This window comes from Bos taurus, chromosome 27 (genome assembly GCF_002263795.3).
Source record: "Bos taurus isolate L1 Dominette 01449 registration number 42190680 breed Hereford chromosome 27, ARS-UCD2.0, whole genome shotgun sequence".
Lineage (NCBI taxonomy): Eukaryota > Metazoa > Chordata > Mammalia > Artiodactyla > Bovidae > Bos > Bos taurus.
Window position 1 is genome coordinate 24,420,503 of NC_037354.1, and position 14,499 is coordinate 24,435,001.

The 14,499-nt window shown below is 48.4% G+C and overlaps 1 protein-coding gene across 7 annotated transcripts in view; it reads right to left on the reverse strand.

The window, feature by feature from the left end:
- Window positions 1–3,580: 3,580 nt before the first annotated feature.
- The window catches only part of PRAG1 (PEAK1 related, kinase-activating pseudokinase 1), a 71,351-nt gene continuing 60,432 nt past the window's right edge, over window positions 3,581–14,499 (reverse strand). For all 7 annotated transcript variants that reach the window (XM_059882348.1, XM_059882347.1, XM_059882346.1 and 4 more), the window contains 2 exons: window positions 10,407–11,146; window positions 3,581–4,918 (listed from right to left, as the gene is read on the reverse strand). In XM_059882348.1, coding sequence (XP_059738331.1) covers window positions 3,755–4,918; window positions 10,407–11,146 — 1,904 coding nt within the window. In that variant the 3' untranslated portion in view covers window positions 3,581–3,754. The remainder of the gene's footprint in view (window positions 4,919–10,406; window positions 11,147–14,499) is intronic.

Consider the following 14,499-nt stretch of genomic DNA (forward strand, 5'->3'; position numbering starts at 1 on the left):
GAAAGAGTAATTTGTCAAGACTTTCATCCCGTAGAACTGGCCCCAGATGTTTTATTCTTGCCTTTTATTTTTAGCAAATGACAGCAATTGCTTTAAATTTTGGTTTCTAATAAATCAATTCCATTTACCTCACCCTCTATTAAACATGCCAAGCAGATTTTACATTATAAATCTACTACTTTAATGGGACTTAATAAGCTTACACTTAGATCTTCAAAGACTTACAGACACTCATCAGAGTGGGAAAGGGCTGCTGCCTTGACTGGCGGTATATTAAAAGAACACATTTCAGAGAAGTCATTAAAGGAATATGTGTCTTCCCTCTTCAAAATCTTCGTCATTGTTCTGTGTACACACGTGCCTCACAAGAGGGCTTTCTCCAGCCCCAAGCCTTTGGAAACCAGGATGCCTCACACGGAGTGGTAACTACAGCTCCCCAGAGCCCCGTCTTTTTAGAGCTGAGCCATGTGCTACCATAAGTAAATCCTCCCTGAAGTACTTATCTTGCTTCCAGCAAGGATACAATAATTTAGACACCTGCCTTGTAACACCTGCATAAAAGAATTTAGGAGAAGAAAATGATTCTACATCTGGGCATGGGAAAGGAAAAAGCCCGTTAACAACCCAAAGTATAATGTAGAAAGGCTATGTGGGCAACTTGATTCAGAGTTGGAGGGAAAAGAACCTAGAGGTTTAAATACTAGTAGTTGGGTCTAAAGCCGAGAAGAAAGGAGAGGAGATGAACTCCCAGATAACAGGACTATTAGATAGCCAGATGTTCCAAGACTGTCATCATACAAAGGTTGCTGCCTCTTTCTGAACCTTGGTCCCCTGTGGAAGAAACTCTGTTTCTGGATTTAAATTTATTTGGTGCTTGATGTTTCTGTGAAGTAGTCATGCATCCCAGGTATATGTTGGGGTAAAAAAAACAACAAAAAACCTATATTTGGAATTCTGTGTGCCTGAAGCTGTTTGCCAAACCTAATATTTGTAGCCGCGTGACTTGCCGTTCATGGAAAAGGCTGATTTGTGGAGTTGAGTGAGTGGCAAGGGCCCTGCAGAATCATCTCAATTAAACTAGACCTGAATGTTCATCTGTGGATTTCACCAATGGTGGATATAAGGAATTGCCCTATCTAAAAAAATGTCTTTTTAATTTGTGTGTGTGTGCTGTTGGGAACATTATTTAATGCCTTTAAACAAGGAAATCCTTGACAAAATCCCTTCAAAATCAAGCATCAGGAAAAGGTTTGTTCCTGACGATGAACTGTCTCCTGAAATTACCCAAAGAATTATCCAAAAACGGAGAACACCCGGCTGTTCTCTACTTTTCTTAGGTTGGTGGACCTAAGCTCAGAAGTAAGTCTTATGTTTGATCACTACCATTCTTCTTAATTAGAATTTACTGCTACAGTTCCTTCTCTTTCCACCTTTACTTTGGGGTTCATTTTAGTTCTGAAAATCTTTTCTACCATCTCAGTGTTTATTTTTTTCCCCTGAAGTGGGTGGCATATAAAAAAGGTGCAATTAATTCAGAGGTTTAAAATTTGCCTCTTGTGACAGTTATTTCCAAATAGCGCTGCATTCCCCCTGGCAGAATATTTGCTTCCTCCCTCTCCATTGTTTATTTATTTGATGTGAGAAAGAACAAGAAAGCAAAGACAGCAAACTGAGGGTGGAGGGTTTGCCTGGAAAATTCCCAGGAAGAAACAACTGACAAAATAATACCCTCTGAAACAGATGGGTCCTATGGAGAATTATGATTTCCATGTTCAAAACTCTTTCTCTGTACAAACATAGCTGGAAGCTGGTTTTAGCCGGTTTTTCCCTCAATGCTCAAACAACCACTGAAATGACATATATGCCTCGAAGGCCCAGGGTTCACCTTAGATGCTTGGAAGTGTGGCTGTGTTTACTTGGAGTCCCAGGCTGGAATGGCTGCAAAAAGAGTGAAATTAATACGCAGAAGGAGCACTTGCCAGTACGTCAGTGGTGAAGAATCCTCCGGCCAATGCAAGAGGCAGGGGTTCAATCCCTGGTCCGGGAGGGTCCCTCATGCCACAGAGGAACTAAGCCCGTGCATCACAACTACTGAGCCTGTGGTCTAGAGCCCGGAAGCCGCAACTACTGAGCCCAGGCACCCTAGAGCCCAAGCTCTGCAACAAGAGAAGTCACTGCAATGAGAAGCCCACACACTGCAACTTGAGAGTAGGCCCTATTCATCACAACTAGAGAAATGCCCTCGTGGCAATGAAGACCCAGCACAGCCAATAATAAATCAATAAAATTATTTTAAAAATATGCAGAAGGGGACCTGGGAGATTTTGCCATCCTGGTTGCTGGCCACTTTCCTAGATTCCTAGGACATCCATTAAGATCTTGGAATTTATTTTAAACTTGTCCATTGTTATTAACAAGGTTTGAGAAATTCATTCACAACTTCAAAGATTACCCTTTAGGTAGCAATACAAGGCTCTTGGGCTATTTCCCTTCAAATGGGTGTTTATTGATTTTTTTTCTGTGTCTAGTTTTGAAGAAGAAAGATCTGGTGCTTCTGAATTTTCTCTGAAGCACTTTTTAAAGGCATGGTAACAAATGCTGACTCTAGTAGGTGCCAATACATGTGTCAACTGAATGAGTTTTAAAAAATGGAAACCCAAAGGAGCTTTGAGCAGCAGGTGGGTGAGTGGCCTGAAAGTAGAAACACTTTTGAGTTCTTGCACTGCCCTTATCTAGGACAGCATTAACAGCGGGCTGTTCCCCACCCAGCACTCCACCCTTTCTTCCCAATCCTGCCAGGGAAGTCAGTCTTGCCGGCTGTATCACCCAGGCCCCCTTGCTCTCTGGCGTCTCACTGGTCTTGGCCTGGGGATGGTAGGTGGGGAACAGATTGAGTAAACCCTCCCCACTCCAGCCCTTGCTTTTTGTCTCACCATCCGTTGTTTTTCTCTTAATCCTGCCCGCAACCCTCTAAGTGGTCCCCTGCTAAGTTCTCGTCATTTGAACCATCTGGGGTGGCTTCTGCTTTCAGCCAGGCTTCTGATACAAATGATAACCAGCTTTAGCAAACTGGAAATGGATTTCAAGCAGTGGGATTAAATTCTGAAACTCTGGGATCACACCAGCTGTGTCTGGCTTCTTCCTAAGAGGCTGTTAGGTTGAGAGAGAAGCAGGGAAGATGAACTGGTCCCCACATGCCTGGGCTCTTGTGGCCTGATGCTCCTTCTGACGAGAAGTAGAAGAACAGGGACAGTTCAAGTGGTCTTGAAGCCACTGTTTCAAGGGCTTAAAATGATTTTACCCACCAAAGGTATTAACCCACTTGGGGATGAAAGAGCTTTGCTCAGGACTCAACCAGCAATTTTAATTAAAAATGGAGGGTTCTGTTTTTTGTTTTTTTTTTTTTTAAATAGCCACTTGACAAGAAGGTAAAGAGACCGCCTAATGGGGTAGTGAGACCAGAGTCCAGGCTTCATTCTGCAGGCGCCACTGTCCTCAGGACCTTGCAAGAAGCTAGAAATGTACGTAATTGCAGAGGAAACTGCAAGACTACAGGAGAAAAGGAGGCTAGACCACGGTGGGCAATGACATCCACAATCTTTCATATTTATATCTTATATATATATATATTACATCCAAGTAGGACAGTCATTTGTACCATTTCCCAAGAGACACGGATGTTTCCAAGGCAAGGCAGGGCACGGGGAAAGGGGTAGGATGGGGGTCCGGCCCAGAGGAGGGGCTGGGAGCTGCCTCACAGAAGCTGTAGGAGCTTCAGTGATTGTAAGAGGGCTGTGGGCTCGGCCGACGCCAGATACTGGCAGCAGAGCCAGTCCTCCAGCTCCACCCCGCGCCGGCGGTCCACCGCCTTCTCGGCGAACTTCATCATCATCAGGGCTCGCTTCATGTCGATCCAGTTGTGGAGCGTGGTGCACAGCACCTCCTCCGAGGCGCCCGGCGGCTCCACCAGCTCGCGCCGGGGCCCCCACAGCAGGCACTGCAGCACGCGCTTGGCCTCGCCGATGCGGATGCGCTTGATGGGGTCGGCCTCCAGCAGCAGGTGGGCGAGCCGCTGCAGACCCGGCGAGTAGAGGGACAGCGCGGGCAGCGGGGGCAAGTCCTCCTGCCGGTAGTCCTGCTCCCGGAGCTGCGCCCGCACCTCGAATGGGTTGGGCTGGTGGAGCAGCTCGTAGATGAGGATGCCCGTTTGGAATTCGTCGAACTTGCGGTACTGGGAGGCCGACACGATCTCGGGGGCCAGGCGTGCCTGGCTCTTCTTCTGCTGCAGGTTGGTGGTACCACCTGGCTTCTGCTTGGCCTTCAAGAAGTTGCTGATGATAAGCCGGGGCAAGTGTTTCTCACTGGACCCTCCTTGAAAGGCGGGGGCGGCTGGAGGGGTGGGGTTGACGCTGGTAGGGACGGTGGCTGAGGGGCCAGAGGAGGGGGTAGCCGCAGGGGCAGGGGATGTGGTGGTGGGAGGGAGGGAGGCAGCGGTGGAAGGCTCGGGGGAGGCCTGGGGGGCGCAATGCACCAGCAGCAGGTTCTCCAGGCACAGGTCTCGGTGGATGATCCCATGCTCCTTCAGGTGCTCCAGCCCGTTGCAGAGCTGCAGGAGCAGGAAGCACACCCGCCGCTCGTAAACCTCCGGCTCAGACTGGTGGCTGGCGGCCAAGTCCCGCACAAAGTCCGAGGCGGTTTGGTGGGGCACCTCCCGAGTGATGACCACCACGCAGTCCTGCTCCTGGGCGGGGGGATGTGAGGGCAGGGCAGACAGAGGGTCCTTGTGTGCGTCGGGAGAGGTGAGCATGCTGGAGGGCACGGAGGCGACAAAGTGGCCACAGTCCTGCTGGATATTGAAGTGCACGGGCACTGAAGGGCTGCAGTAGGAGGCTGCTTTGGGCTCGGGGGTCTTGCAGATCTGTGGGGGAAAGCGGAAGTGAGGTCAAAAGCCAGAGCCATCATTCTGTTCAGTAAACAGTGCTGGGACATTTAGACATCCGCACGCAAATGGTGAACTTACACCCCTACTGCCCACTGGCACACACCATTTAACTCATAATGGGTCACAGAGACCTAGGTCACAATGGAGAGGCTTAGGTGTGAGAGCCAAAACATACATACTTTTGAAGAACACACAGGGCAGATCTTTGAGGCCTTAGGCTAAGCCAAGATTTCTCAGTGACCACACCAGAACCATGGTCCAAAAGAGAAAAAGGCAGACAAACTTGACCTTATCAAATCTTAAACTTGTGGAGTTCAAAAAGTATTAAGAAAATTGGGAAGACAAGTATCAGAATGGGAGGAAATATTTGCAAAACACATATCCATCCAGAATGTACCCAGAATTATTGCAAAGCTGTTGTAAGATAAATTATCCAATCAAAAAATCAGCAAAAGATATTCACAGGCATTTCACCCAAGAACTATGTAAGTGGCCATAAGCACATGAAAAGATATTCAACATCATGAGTCATAAGGGAAAGGCAAGTCAAAAACACAGTGAGAGCCCAGGTGATACCCACCAGAATGGCTGTAATAAAATGATAATACCAAGCGTCTATGAGGATGTGCAGAAATGGGAAGTCTCAGATGCAGCTGCTGCTAAGTCACTTCAGTCGTGTCCGACTCTGTGCGACCCCATAGATGGCAGCCCACCAGGCTCCGCCGTCCCTGGGATTCTCCAGGCAAGAACACTGGAGTGGGTTGTCATTTCCTTCTCCACAGATACAGCTAGTGGGATGTAAAATGGTACCACCCCTTTGGATACAGACGGTCAATTTCTTAAAAAGTTAAACCAAAAATGATCATACAATCCAGCCAGAATGAGTTCCCTTGATAGGAAGACATCTCTTTGCCCACGACGTGGACTGGACAAATTCTCAGGAAGCCAGGTAAGAGCTTCCTCAGGCAATCAGCCTCACTCCCCAGCCACCGCACCTGACTTGGCAGCTACCTGACAGCAGATATGTTTGATTGCTCGGATGTTCCCTTCTTGGGGAATCTCAGGGGCAGAGATGCAGGCCCCACACCTCTAGGACTTGGTCAAATTCTCTTAGGCTGCCCTGGTTTCTAGATCCAGGTTAATATGCCATGCCTACCAACTGGCACAATCCATGGGGCTGATTTTAGTGGAGCTGCTAAGTGCAAGCCACTCTTCCAAGGGTGAGTCATAGCAACTGAAAGAAAATAGAAAGCTCTCCAGGGAATAGGGAAGCCCAAAGGCCCAAAGGCACCCTCTGAAGATGGAAATAAACAAGCAGAGGATCTCAAGTTCTCTGGGGAATTCCTACTCTGTGTCTTTCCCGCCTCTTCTACATCTTTTTGTACTAATGACAGCGTCAGCTACCTAAGGATCCTGAGCAACAAGAATCTTCATCTGGTGGCCGCACAACTGGGAGTCTTGAGTCACACACAATGGCCTCCCATCAGGCCTGATCCCCTCTAATTAATTATACTGAAAGAGACTGCAGATGGTCTGTGGGCACTCCCCTGCAAAGGGGATGGTGCAGTCCCAGCCGTGCTGTGTAGAAGGGTAAGGATCAGTATGTAATCCTGAGAAGAAAGGCATCTGGCCCCATCTACAAAATATCACCCAGCAAACAATCTCAAAATAACCCTTCCGGCTGCTGCATGGCTATACTTGAATGATCACGGCGGTGTTTATGGAGCGCCACAATGCTTACAGGTGACGTTTTTAGAAGTTCTGCTGCAAGTACCTTTTCAAAGAGATTTATTTATATTGCAGCTCTACAAACCTCAGCATGAAACCTGGCATAAAGGAGCTCAGCTACTAAGAAAACTTTTTAAAAGATAATTGGAGGGTTGGGGGGTTGGGGGGAGGGAACACATTAATTTAGTGATCTCTCTTATTAGAAAAGTAGAATAGAAATAAAAGGGAAGCTCATTTTATCCCAGACAGTGTTTTCTCTTCCATTAACAAAAGTGGTTTCAGGATACATGTCGAAAAGGCACTGCTGTAGGTTCTTTCTTATCTGAGCCCAGCCAGCTATATTTGGTTTTTAAATGGCAGTTTTCTGGAACATTGTTGGCTGGGGTGGTCCTCAAAAAACAGTCTAGTGTATAAATCCCAACAACCACTGTGTATGGGCCTGTCTGCAGTGCTATCTATGGATACAAGTGAGAGCTTCTCAACTACAACATACCCAGATGACTTTCATATGGTGCCTATAAGGCATATTTCCTGTAGTGTCTCTTTAAATCTCATTGAACAACTCCATGAGATAGATGTTACTACAGGGCAGGAAGCTGAGACTTTAAAATGTTAAGTTATTTGCCCAAGATTATACAGCTGAGAAGTGTTCTGGAGGTGAAGAGTATGAGCTTTAGGGTGAAAAGGACCTTAGTTTAAATATGAACTCTGCAAACATTGGCCAGTTACCCTTGATTCTTGTTCTTTTCGGTTGGTCGTTATGTTCTATTAAGTAGTCACAAACACTGAACGCATGAATGCTGAACCACTGCTCCTGGGGAAACACAGATTTGTGAAGTTCTTACAAATCTCCGGTCACAAGATGTTCATCAGCTGGCCAATGGATAACCCTGCTGTATGTGTGTTTCCGTTTAAAGACGCCTTATTCATAGATACTGCTGAGTACCTCAACTGTGCTAACAGTGACTCATGGCTGACCGCAGTGTAGCTCATGCCTGAAAAGAAGCTGATCTAACACCCTCTCAAAACTGCATCACAGTCTTCCTGACCTTAGGATCATGAGATAGGACTTCATTGCTTGGCATGGCTGTTTTAAAAGGTGAAATCACCCTTTAAAAAAAAAAGTGTGAAGATGAAGCATTTGTTTACAGTATGAGAGCTGAGAAAGAAGGTGGAGAGTCCCCGTGTAGCACCTCAGCTAGGGATTTGCGTGTTGACTACCTCGGATCTCCCCAACTCTGCACATGGCCAGAGCAGATGCACAATGCACAATGACCACTAAAGCACCCCAAATATTTATTATTTGGGGTTACAAAAAAATTTCAGCACCAAATTCACAAATATGAAATCCCCAAATATTGAAAATTGACTGTATTTATCTCAAAGTCTGTTTCTCCTCTGTATCTCAAGGGCAGTGTCCCTCCTCACAGGGCCACTGGGAACATTCAAAGATACAACACAGACGTAGCTTTCAACACAAAGCCTAGCCCAGGTGAGCACCCACCGGGAAAGGTTGCTATGGTGACTGCTCTTGTGGGTCTGGCGGTAACCTGGTGGTGGAGCCAGGCAATCCAGAGGTGGCTGGCAGGTAATTATACAAACCCAGAGGGCGCAGCTGCCGGGCCTGGGATGCGTTTCCAAGGATCCTTTTCTCCAGGGTATCAAAGGCTTGAGCCCACCAAAAACTCTCCTCGGGAGTGCAGGCAGTTTGCACAGAGATGTAAATGAAGGAGCAGAGTAAATGACAACTGGCCTGGATGGGATTCAAAATCGGTGAGCTGGTCTTCTGGCAAGACCTCACTGCCTCAAACAAAAGACGGGGTGCATGTTAACCAGTGGGGGAGCCCTGGGCAGGGCCCCTCAAGATCATTCTACAGTGTCAAATTAGGAGTGAAGGTAGAGGAGGTGGGTGAAAGGCTTCTCTTCCACCCCCACCTCCCCTCACCATCCCGCAAGATCATTTTCAGGGGTCTGCGCTCAGGTTTTGGCTCAAGACCTTCACACAGACTGGTTCAGCTCCAATTTCAAAGGTTTCATTGAGCCAAGTCTCGCTTTAAACTTTGGTGCCTTGGCCTGCTTCGTGGTTGAAAATCTGGGCTAAGTCACGTCTGCGAAATAAAAAAGACCCAGCCAACCTAACACGGGTCCCTAATTACTGGAGTTCTGGCTGACTGAGGCATGAAACAGCTTCGACAGCACACGTAACAAAGGCTTTTTTTCCTACCCTGTATTCGTGGAGCAGGGCTACACGAGCTGGCTTCATTCTCTCACTGCCACAGGAGGCAAAGCCCACAAACAGAGGAACCAACGTGAGCCCGAGCAGGTGCGAGCCTGCAACCGAAGCTCCTGCATCCCAGACACGGATGAGCTCGGCCTCAGACAGGCAGCTCGGGAAGGGGCCTGCTCCCCCTCCTGGGGACCCAGAGGATTCAGATGACTATTCCATCCAGAACCAGCACTAATGAAGTGGAACGGCGGCACGTGCAGGAGGATGCTCTGCACCCCGCCTCCACCCCATCATCAGGCCAGGCACATCTGCAAATTGATGCTGCTGTTCCCTAGACTCTGAATACTTGAAATTCTTCAAATTTCCTTTTCATAAAATATTGAGCTCCAATATAAAAAAAAGTTAAAAAAATTTAAAAAGAAATTTCCTTTTCACACACTACAGAGATACTCCCTGATCTGCCAAGGCTCCAGCAGAATCACAGAGAACACTGGGACTCTCTTCCTTAACAGGCTCAAGGTCTATCTGCTGGTTTCCTTATTATTTTTTGATATGGACCACTTTTAAAGGTTTTACTGATTTGGTTTCAATATTGTTTCTGTTTGTTTGGGGTTTTTTGGTTGGGAGGCATGTGGGACCTCAGCTGCCTGACCAGGGATCAAACCAGCATCCCCTGCAATGGAAGGTGACGCCTTAACCACTGGACTGCCAGGGAAGTCCCTCCTTATGGTTTAGATTTCAGATGAAATGAACAACACTGCCTTCTAATGTTCTCTGGGAATGCGAATTTTCTGCACTGTTCTTCAGAATTGGCTAACTCTTCATTATTACAGGAGGTCTTAGAATCCAAGCTGCACATCACAATCATGAATCTAAAAAACCAAACCCCTTGATCCAGAAGTTCTGATCCAGCAGCAGACCTGGCACCAAGTGGCCCCCTTGGGCCACATCACTTTCTACGCCATGGGCAAGAAGGATTAAAAGCCTGTCCCACCAGGCTCGTTCCTCCTCAAAATGGAGAGGTCAGCTGTCTCTTGACAGTGAAGGAGCCCCCAGATCCAGCCCCAGGAGGCAGGGGACAGTAACTGATGCACTTGAACACAAGAAAATGTTCAGGATGGAAGCAGAGCGGTGATTCAAAGATCATTTTCTCAGGTCCACTGGGTCAGCAGAAGCAAAGAACTTCCTAAAAGCACCTCCACCCCCTTGACTTTCAAGGAGTTCAAATTTACATCCCTTCATTGGATGGGTACAGATCCCGGGCTCTGGGCTGCCCGTGATGACCAGGCTGACCACATTCAGCTCACTCTTTCCTCCACTGAACCCGTGCATACAACTCACACTATCCTGGGCCAGGCAGAGTGAACTCACTGAATATTTCCAGGAAATGACCCTCCTCTGGGAGGTGGCCGAGGGCACAGGACTTTTCAAGCCACAGGGCTGCCAGTCAGGACTGCCAGCTGCACGGCAGGGGAGCGGGAGGCGGGGGGGGTGGGGGGTGAGACCTACCTTCACGGCGTAGGTGCTGCCGGGGTCCTCGGAGCAGGTGGCGCAATAGTAAATGGCATCCCCCGAGTCACAGCAGGGCTTGTTACAGGTCAGCTTGAACAGGGACCAGTTATTCTCGCTGAAGTGCAGCTCCTTCTTCTGGCCACCCATGAAGAGGTCCTCGCACCTGGCCACGAGGCGGACCAGGGACTGGGCGTAGAGCCCCCCCAGCTTGGCGTAGGTGCCCTCTTTGCTGCTGATGCTGTTCAGGAGGCTGTGGAGCTGCAGCTGAGTGCTGCCCGCCGAGGCCTGGCTGGACACGCTCAGCTGAGAGGACGAGGCGGAGGAGACCCCTTTGCCCTGCAGGCCTTTGCTGCCCCCCAGCCCCAGCACAGGGCCGCGGTGGCCACTGCCTTTGGAAGTTTTCTCCAGCGGCTCGGAAGCGGAGAAGACGTGCTGGTGGCGGCCGCCAGGGCCTGAGGCGTAGCTGAAGTGGGAGTCCTCATGGGCACAGACGTTAGTCTCCGAGTGGCTGAGGTTCAGCTTGGGACTTGCTGTTCTGGGTTTGGGGGAGCCCTGGGTCCAGAAGAAGCCATCAGGGGAAGAGGCCGCCCGACTCACGAGCTTCTTCTGGGGAAGAGGCGGGGGCTGCAGGGGGTCGCCGGGGGACACATCCTCTGTGGAGCCTGAAGGGAAGGGGACGGGGGCAAAGAGCTTCTTCCTGCTGTTGGTGGGCGAGTGAGCTGGCTCAGATGATGGACCTGAGAGAGAGAAACAGAAATTCTAGGCTAGAAATCCATGCTGCCCAGTTCCAGGGTCCTGTGGGTTTTTTTCCCCATCAAAGTAATTTATTTTATATTGTTTTTATCTATTTCTTGAAGAGACAACATATGCATATGAACAAATTAAAGTGCAAAAAAGGTATACAATGCCAATGAGTCTTCCTCCTATCCTGTCCCTCAGCATCCAGTCCCTCTAATCAAAAGGACACCACTGCTGGCAATTTCTCACGCATCCTTCTGCAGATCCGCCAAACAACCAAAACAAACACACACGCAACATACACACGTTTACACAAAGGAGAGCAAATGGTGCCCACTGATCTCAATATTCCTTTTCTTCATTTGCCACACTACGGATTGGAGATAGTCCGCATCAGATGATGTCCAGGTGTATTTCATTCTTTTTAACGGGTGCCCCATAGCTTAAAGCTCAACATCCAGAAAACGAAGATCATGGCATCTGGTCCCATCACTTCATGGGAAATAGATGGGGAAACAGTGGAAACAGTGTCAGACTTTATTTTGGGGGGCTCCAAAATCACTACAGATGATGACTGCAGCCATGAACTTAAAAGACGCTTACTCCTTGGAAGGAAAGTTATGACCAACCTAGATAGCATATTCAAAAGCAGAGACATTACTTTGCCAACAAAGGTCCATCTAGTCAAGGCTATGGTTTTTCCTGTGGTCATATATGGATGTGAGAGTTGGACTGTGAAGAAGGCTGAGTGCTGAAGAATTGATGCTTTTGAACTGTGGTGTTGGAGAAGACTCTTGAGAGTCCCTTGGACTGCAAGGAGATCCAACCAGTCCATTCTGAAGGAGATCAGCCCTGGGATTTCTTTGGAAGGAGAGATGCTAAAGCTGAAACTCCAGTACTTTGGCCACCTCATGCGAAGAGTTGACTCATTGGAAAAGACTCTGATGCTGGGAGGGATTGGGGGCAGGAGGAGAAGGGGACGACAGAGGATGAGATGGCTGGATGGCATCACTGACTTGATGGACGTGAGTCTGAGTGAACTCTGGGAGTTGGTGATGAACCGGGAGGCCTGGTGTGCTGCGATTCATGGGGTCGCAAAGAGTCAGACACGACTGAGCGACTGATCTGATCATACTATATCATTTTATGCAAGTATCATAATTTATTTAACCAGCTCCCGCTGGATGGCTACTTAGGTTGCTTCTAATATGTAGCAAACAATGTTGGAACAGCAACAACAAACGTGAACATGTGTGGCTTGGCTGGATTTTTTCAAAAAGTCAGTTTATAGAGGGTAGTGTTTAGCTGCAATATAATGCCTCCTTTTTAGTGTATAATTCTATGAGTTTTGACAAACTGATGGCCTGGGGGACAGGGCAGGCCCACAGACATTTTAGAAGGCAAACAATGGTGGTGGTGGTTTAGTCATTAAGCTGTGTGCATCTCTTACGACCCCATGGACTGTAGCCCACCAGGCTCCTCTGTCCATGGAATTTTCCACGCAAGAATGCTGGAGTGGGTTGCCATTTTCTTCTCTGGGGATCTTCCCAACCCAGGGATTGAACACGAGTCTCCTCCATTGTGGGCAGATTTTTTTTTTTAAACCTCTGAGCCACCAGGGAAGCCCAGAGGGCAAAGGAAGGTGATTTTATAAAAGAAGCAGCAGAAAAGTGAGTGGTTCCTAGACCCCTGAGTTCCCAGAGTGGTGCACATGGATACTGATATGATTCTGGGAAAGTTCCGTCACTGCCCCAGGTCTCCACAGAGCACAGGTACATCCAGAAACATCACAGAAGGTGAGATGGATGGCCAGGCTAGATAGAGCGAAGACTGCACTTCATCTTTGTATCACTGCATGAAATGGAGAACTCACAATGAAACAAGAGTTCAAGTAAAAAAACATTTAAGAAAAGGTACTGACATTGGAGACAAGGAAGTGCCAACTGAAATAATACTCATTTATTTCATTCTAAGAACTGATTCAAAGACGTACCCACTATTTTAATAAAAGCTTTTAGAGGGATTAAAAGAAACCCATTAACTTTATCCATATGTGGTAAAATGCATGCTATTTTCCTGAAGGTTAAAATGTGAAAGAAACAGGGGTCTCAGATTTAAGGAAAGGGACAGTTATGATGTGCACCCATCATTTTCAGCAGGCCCCCAACCTCCAGGATCTAATGGCTGATGACCTGAGGTGAAGCTGATGTAATAATAATAAAGTGCACAATAACTGTAATTTGCTTGAATCATCCCCAAACCATCTCACCCCCCGCCATCCACAGTCTGTGGAAAAACTGTCCTGCAGGAAACCAGTCCCTGGTGCCAGAAAAGTTGTGCATGTCCCCTCCTAAGGGCAGGGCACGCAGTACCTCTCTGAGCCCCTCTCCTCTCAGCAGGACGACTAGCATGGAGGATGCACAACAAACCCAGAGGCCTGAGACACGTGGAGAGAGGCCCCACAGGAAGGCCACTGTTAGTTCTGCGTCACTTCACTCAAGGCCTTTGTAGGGCTGCTTGCGCATATGTGATAGCTGTTCATGCCTGAGTCTCTCTGCTTTCTCCAGCCGAAGTGGGACAGAAGTGGCCGGCACCAAGCCTCTCATATCCCACATGGGGCAGGGCGTGGGGTGGGGGGTGGTTTCCTTACTTAAGATGCTTCTCCATAGGCAAGAGACAGCAAGGTGGACGACCACGTCCTCAGGTGTTGATATCCGTGCCCCGCCTCACTGACCAGCATCAGTGAGCGACAGCAGAGCAAGCCCAGTGCGAAGCCCCCAGAAGGACAGAATTAGTACACGCAGCTCATTGCACCCAGGAGCTGGGAACCAGGTTCAGGCAGAGAGTATTATCAACACTCAGAAGATAAGGGTGGGGGAGGAGTGGAGTGTGATCAGAATTCCAGTCAATCAGCCCTGATGTTCACTGGAAGGACGGATGCTGAGGGTGAAACTCTAATACTTTGGCCACCTGATGCGAAGAGCCAACTCATTACAAAAGACCCCAGTGCTGGGAAAGATTGAGGGCAGGAGAAGAAAGGGATGACAGAGGATGAGATGGTTGGATGGCATCACCGACTCAGTGGACATGAGTTTGAGCAAACTCTGGGATATGGTGAAGGACAGGGAAGCCTGGCATGCTGCAGTCAGTCCATGGGGTCAAGCGACTGGACAACAACAGCCAGTAACAGGGACACCCTGCCTATGACTCCTGCTCCCCAGTTCAACTGGCCGGGGAGGTCGGTGACAAATCATCTTGTGGACTAGTCCCCTCTTTTAGCTTCATGCTTATACCCACCCTCTTATTTGGTGTGCTTGTCTTGCCTTCCTTGTAGGGCTCTCACCACATCCCT